Source organism: Tachypleus tridentatus, chromosome 11 (genome assembly GCF_004210375.1).
Source record: "Tachypleus tridentatus isolate NWPU-2018 chromosome 11, ASM421037v1, whole genome shotgun sequence".
NCBI lineage: Eukaryota > Metazoa > Arthropoda > Merostomata > Xiphosura > Limulidae > Tachypleus > Tachypleus tridentatus.
In genome coordinates, this window is record NC_134835.1 from 82583253 (window position 1) to 82590416 (window position 7164).

At 29.4% G+C, this 7164-nt stretch overlaps 1 protein-coding gene across 6 annotated transcripts in view; it reads left to right on the forward strand.

Annotated features, from left to right (window-relative positions):
• The window catches only part of LOC143232609 (tyrosine-protein phosphatase 10D-like), a 119884-nt gene extending 113048 nt beyond the window's left edge, over positions 1-6836 (forward strand). For 4 of the 6 annotated variants that reach the window (XM_076468231.1, XM_076468230.1, XM_076468234.1 and 1 more), the window contains 2 exons: positions 1861-1969; positions 4430-6836. In XM_076468231.1, coding sequence (XP_076324346.1) covers positions 1861-1969; positions 4430-4461 — 141 coding nt within the window. In that variant the 3' untranslated portion in view covers positions 4462-6836. Of the gene's footprint in view, positions 1-1860; positions 1970-2498; positions 2577-4429 lie in introns of all 6 variants that reach the window. The other 2 variants (XR_013017627.1, XM_076468235.1) reach the window with 2 other exon arrangements.
• Positions 6837-7164: the final 328 nt, after the last annotated feature.

A 7164-nucleotide genomic window follows, 5' to 3' on the forward strand; every position in this document is an offset into this window, starting at 1 on the left:
TTTACAGTTCCAAGCTGCTGGAGTGGTTGACTGTGGAGGCATCCTCCTGAATGGATTTCACACAAAGATGGCAATAACCATTCAGTGCAGGTTCTTGATGATGAGAAACCCACTTGAAATAAAATTGTACCTCAGAAAGGCTGGTTAAGAACCTGAAGATGATCTAGGAAGGTTGAAGCATTGTTCTCTCCTTACCAGTAAAAGTGTTAATACCCATACCAGCAGTTCTTGGATACATTCAGTGCAGAGCAGGGCATTAGTGTCCTGCTGGTGTAGGTAACATAGGATACCTTCTTTGTGATAAACAATTACAAAGGAGCGATATATGTCAAAAAATGCAGTTTATTCCCTACATGGATGTCATCACACCAATAACTGGGTTTTGGACTTGAGTAAAACCTATCAACATAAATACTCTCACATTTTTTCAGGTTCTCTATCTTCCTCCATCTGTGCTGTGGGTCAGAGAAATGGTATGTGGGATTGTTACAGTTCTGTCCTTTTGGTTCCCTCATTGTAACTTAATGTTATTGCCTTTTGGATGGTTCCAGTTAATTCTTGATTGGAGAGTTGATTGCCTCTGATAGATATCCTTTTGGTACCAGATGTCTGGTTCCCAAATTGATAGCTCAGTGACATACCTGGAAGATGTAGTGACATACTTGAGACATACCTGGGAGATGTAGTGATACTCCACTCCCTAGTCTCTTAGGTTTGAGGTGAAGAGAGTATTATCTTCATTTTCCCTCACATGGATGTCAGTTCTTGACAGCATGGATTTTGAATGTACTTGACTTACTAAGTATGATCTGAGTACAAGTTATATTTATTTTATACAGTTCAGAACAAGATCCTAACATTTTCTCTCCAACTTAGGTGTGCTCCTCTCCTTTACTGCCCTTATCTTCTCCACATTTTACAGTCGGGGAAAGGAGTAGTACAGCATCCCTCATTTGATCTTTGTATCTGACTCTCTCACTTTCAGGGGTATCTTTTAGACTCTTTTGGGGGGTACTTCTATCAATCCATTGCGCTGGTCTCACACTGAATAAGAAGAGGTATGTACTGTATCAGAAGTTATAATTTTCTAATACTGAAAATATATTTATAATAGGTATTTACATCCACTCACACTTACCATCCTTCCTCCCCACTTTAATTCAGTGCTTACATCTTCTACTAAACTTCTAAAGTCATGGTTTAGTAAAGGAGAACAGAAGTGGTCACGTCAGCTTTTCATTCTTCTTTTGGTGGAGAAGTGGCAGATGGTAATTTGTTTGAGAGACATGCCAAAATATTTTAATTCCAACAAGAGGAACAGAAAGTTTGTGTCATGTATGTTGAAGAAGTTTACATATAGAGGGCAGCACTGAAAGAGATTATCTGAATTTGTGAGGGAAGATAAGTACCTACTGGAAATACATTTTCAGTGTGTAAGAAAATTATAACATTTGTAGCACCAGCTGAAAAGTAATATAGCAAAAGGAAAAGCAACAACTAATTTTGAGCAACATTGAGAGGTTGTAGAGCAAAATTGAAGAAAAATTAGTAGAATCCTTACATCTTTGACATAGTTCTTTATTTGAGGTGAGAGTAAAAATCTACAAATTTATCTCCAAAATAAACTTTTTGTACATAATACCATAATGTTTATAATTTGTAGCATGAAAAACAAAACAATTTTCCCTTGGAACATTTCATGAAGTATTGAGTGTTGATACATTGAATTGGAACTTTTGGCCAATACTATATACAATTGTTTGTGTGCAACACCTGAAATCCGTATGCCAAGTTTTTACCTTGTTTTTTTACATTAATGTGATTTTCATGACAAATAACTTGTGTAATATTTTTAAACAGCAACAGTACATTTGCATTCATCAGTGTCTACAGTGTGTGTCAGAAGGAAAAGAGGATGTGGTGGAAGCACTTGGTAGATCAGTAATACATGATAACCAGTGTTTTGAAGGTAAATTTTAGTACAGTTTAAAGTTGAAAAAACTTTAGTTTTTATCAAAGCAAAGGATGAAATTAACTGTTTTTAACTATTCTTACTAATGTTTTTCTTGTGAGTAAACATAGCTCATGTTATTTTAACATTTTATATTTTTATTGATTGTTTTCTTGATCCAAAGTAGCAGAACTCTTAAAAACATAAATTACAAAATGCTGGATCTATGATTAAATAACAGATAAATAGTTGTTTTTAATATTTTAATGAATAACTCAAAGTTGAGATCCATGTTTAAAATGTATACATAGATACCCAACTGATGTAACAGTGTATTCTAATCACTATAAGTAATGTACTTTGAACGTCATAGTTAAACAGCTGTGCTAATTAGTGGGAATATTATATACGTTTAGTTCAGATCTGTGTAAGGAGTCTGCTTTATTCTAAAGTCAGTATTATCTACAAGTATTTTGACATAATTAGCAACAGCATATTAGTAATTGCATGAAAAGTGTGGTTTTCACTTTAACCCACTCTTTTCCAGCCAACAACAACTACTTTGTGTAACATCATGCTGTTTCCTGTTTCATTTCCATACTTTGGGGTTTTAGGAGGTGCTTGGGTAATCTTTTTCTATTTTCTTTGTGGATTGTCTTTTTAGTCTCTGCTTTAAATTAACATACTTAACCTCGTGTCATACATTTGCATAAAAGTTTTATTTTTAAATCTTTTTTTTAATGATAACTCATATTCTTGGCATTTCCTGTTTTTTATTTATTACATCATCACTTTTAAAACTATTTACTTTGTGTTACAATCTCACTCTTTGCTCTGCACATTTTTCTGTTGTTTTTTTTGCTATAAAACTTTTTTCTTTAAAGTACTGTGTACATTTTATCTTGGTACTATTCACTACCCTGCTATTATCAGAACTTCAGAATGATGCATCAGATGTTTTCCCTTTTTAGAGTATTTTCTTTATCCTTAAGATACTTTTTTTCCCTTTATACATCACTTTCTTTCATTTTTGTATTTTTTATGTTTAGATCTTCAAAGTTTAATTTTTTATTCTTGTTTTTTCCTTTTATTATTATTAATATTTTTAAATGTTTTACTTTCCTTCTATGATCGTTCATATACCTTATATTCTATATCACTCTATTATTTTTATATATGTATCTTCAAAACTGTATATAATTCTTTTCAGTACTTGTTTGTACTACTGTTTTTTTCTATTTCCCTGTGTTTTATATCTTATTGTAACCTATTTTTTTATGTTTCATGGTTATGTATATTTTGCAGCTTAACCTTTACATCATTACTAGCTTAGTTAAATTTTTTACAGCTTATCTTTTTGGTGATAAATGTGTGGACCTTGATGCTTTCTTGATGTTTTGATTATTTTTTACACCTATTTATCACATTAATTTATTTTACGTAATTTATCAGTGCCTCAGACAATTTTCAAATGTTGACCTCTTTTTTTTTTTTTTTTATAGTATACACATAGAAATATAAGTGGTTACGGATGTTACTTAAGAGCGTAATTTGTCTATTTCAAAATAAAACTGAATATACTTGCACATGATTACTAATCAATTGTACCAGAGTTTATATGAAAACAAATAGCATTAACAATACCTATCAAACATATGCCATTCTTTAGATCATGTGAAATAATTTTTACTTTTATTTTTGGATATTTTTCAGTGGAAATTAGTACAAAATGTAATTTAAACTGTAACTTTTTAAGTGATTTTGATAATTAAAGTTTGTATCATTTGTTTGTAAATGTTATTTATGCATTTAAAACTAGTATTTAATAAAACCTCGTCACTCACAACCACTATAATAAGCTTGAATAGAAATATTTGCTCAGTTATTTTTACTTGATATTTTTAAGGGTGGATAATTTTAATGAAAAATTCTTTGTAATAATATCAACATTGTATGTATTCAGTGACATAAGAACTTTGGTAACTATTAAATAATATTGAAGATCTTTAAGAGTACTTGAGAACATATGACTGTAATTCTGAAAAGTATAAGATTTCTCACTGTATTTGTTAACTACTGGTTTTATTTCAGAATTGTTATTATCTTGCTGCTACTTTATTAACAATAAATCATTTGAAGTTCTAGTTAAAATTTTTAAGTAATAGTTTTGTGGTACATACAGTGTGAAATAAAAGTTACTATACAATAAGTACTGTATTGGTGTTGTCAGTATTGTATGGATGAGGCAAAAGAAATATAATGAACACAACTGAAACCAATATAATTATTTGTTGTGAAGGACTATTTAGAAATTTATGTTTTGTTGTACATAAAACAACTGTATTGTAAGTTTTGGTTCACTCTGTGTGTGTCTATATATGTTTATGTGAATGGCTTGGCTTTGATCCAGTTTTTGTATATTTATAATGTATATCTAACTCTAGGTATTTGTTTATGATTTAATTTTTTGTATTACAGATGATGAAGGAATTGCAGAATCAGGCATGTAGTACTCATTCTCTTGCTTTTAGACAAGACATTCCATAACTGGTTCCTCTCAAACGTCTAAAAAGCTGTAACTAAACATTTCATTTTCCCTCTTTTAATATTTGTTGATACTTTTAATGGTTGAGTTTCAGCAACTAAAAAAGTTCGTTTTTAGGATAAAATAGATTCGTTATTTTTATGAATCTTTTTTTGTCATATTTACAGAATAAGACATCCAGTTTAATTTAAAAGTTGGAATAATGAAGTATATCCATTTAATTAATAAAGAGAATAATGTAAGTAAAAGGATATCAGTTGTGACTGACATGAACTGGAGAGGGAAGTGGCAAAGATTTATTCAAATTTTATAGATGAAAAACACCAGTTATGTAAAAGTGACAAAAATGAAATTTGTAGATATTATTACAAGTGTGTTTTGTTTGATGGTATTATCTTATTTATTATAATAAAATTTTCAATTATAATAATACATCTAAAAATTAAATAATGGTGAATGCAGTCTTTGATTTGAAATAGATGAATTCCAACTTCCCCAACAATCACTCAACAAATAAGCTAGTTTTATATAACTCTTAAATTATTATAATTTGACTAGTTATGAATAACTAACTGTATATTTATTAAACTTGTAGTAGCTTTTTACATTATTATTTTCACAAGTATTGTTTACTTAAAAATATAATTTTATCACAATTGTTATTTTCTAGATAAGATATAACCTTTCAAAGAAAGTCCCCCTCATTTTTCCTTTTTTTTTTTTTTTTTGTACTTGTGGGTTTCACATAACCTGAGTAAAACTAACCACATTTGACTCCTGAAATTGCTGTTTATTATTTCAAATATCATTTAAGTGCTTCCTGATGGGAAGATGGACATGATACTCAGTGATGTGATGATCAGTTTTTTTAACAGTTAATATATCACAGTGTGTTGGATGGCTTTCCTCAGCTTAATTTCAAAATCTTACAGGTTTAAAGATTGTTATAACTATAACTAAACTACAATGTTAAAGCTTTAAGGTTATCAAAAAGTAGATTTTAAACAAAATTTTAATAAACCCAAAAACAGCAAAAGATTAAAACATATTTCTAAATTTATTTTACTGGTAAATGTAATTAAGATAAGCCTATTTTCAAGAATTTAACTAAATCTTAGTCATTCAGGTTTATAAGTACTGGGCATATCAAAATAATCTTTAATATATTCACTATTTATTGATCTATGTGACCATCAGTCCCAAATTTAGTTTTGGTGAAGATACGTTTAAATTTCAGAAAAGCCAGGAGTTTGAATTATCAATTATTTTTAGCAGATCTGACATCTAGATGAGGATTTTCCTGAGTACTTGATTATGATAATAATTGTATTTACAATTTGCAAGATTTGTTTGACATCATTAAAAGTAGTTAAAGCCTTTATAAAAGCAAGATTTAACAGTAGATGGTATGGTGTATGTTTTATAGAATATTATATTAGGAATGTAAGTATTTAATCTTTTGTCAATTGTATATAGTAGAGAAAGACTTACTGGTTATTTTCTGTATAAAACCAATGTAATATCAAAACTGTCTCATGAGAGGATAACAGAATGCATTGTTTTTTACATTCTAACTATTGAATTATTAAATAGATAAGAAACTTCTTTAAAAACCTCACAAAAGAGGTGTGGTCTTGAAAATTATATCTTTTCTGTGATAAACGCATAAAAATTTGGGCATTACTATGGATGAGTGAATGAGTAGAAAAATGGACAATATTTCATTGCATCTTCCAGATGGAGACACAAACAGTTGTAATTTAGGTCACATAAAATTAAAATAGGCTTTTGGAAGGAAATATTAACAAACTCTCATTGTTTTAAAAACTAACGTTTTACTGTCATATTCGATTTGAAGGTATGTGATGTAACCTGACCATTGCTATAAAGTTATAAAACACATTAAATATGAATGCCGTGGTAGGCGGTATTTAAAGCAGCAACCTTCCTTTTTATATAAGTAAGAACCATTCATATGATTGTTGGATATTAATTAAACAAGATGGTTCTAATATAAGTTCTGAAAAAATTAAATAACAAATGCAGTTGTTATGTTAATTTTTTGATATATAAACTGCAAAAAAACGCAATTTATAGCTTAAGTGGTTATAAAGTACTTACAAATATTTGTTCAATTTGTAACATAGCTGCAATGATAAAAATTACAATCAGTCAGTGTTAGCAGTACCCTTGTGTGATTTTCAAACACGCCTTTTTTATGTTAAAATTATGCGAACGTAGCATGGTATTCTGTTATATTTTGATCACTTTCACAATATATAAATAATGTATTTATGTGTCTCATTTCGTGATCCAAATAAAATAATTATTTATACTTTTTTTCTTCGTGATTGTGGCATATTGCGTGTGTGTGTTTATATATATTTCACAGTCACTGAAAGTTTGTATAATTTATCGATAGATGGCACTCAGTGACGAATTTGGAGTGGTAATATTACCGATTTATTTAAGAGTGGACTCAGTATAGAAGGTTTGTAATGAAGATACACTACATTATTTTTCGAGTTATCGTAGGTTTATATGAAATGTTGCTCACAGTTACTACACGCTATATAAAAGTTTGTTTTCGTATTCCTTGTAGTGTGTTAGTCTCCGTATGAATTGTATGTATTGTTTGTTTTTGAATTTTGCACAAAGCTACACGAGG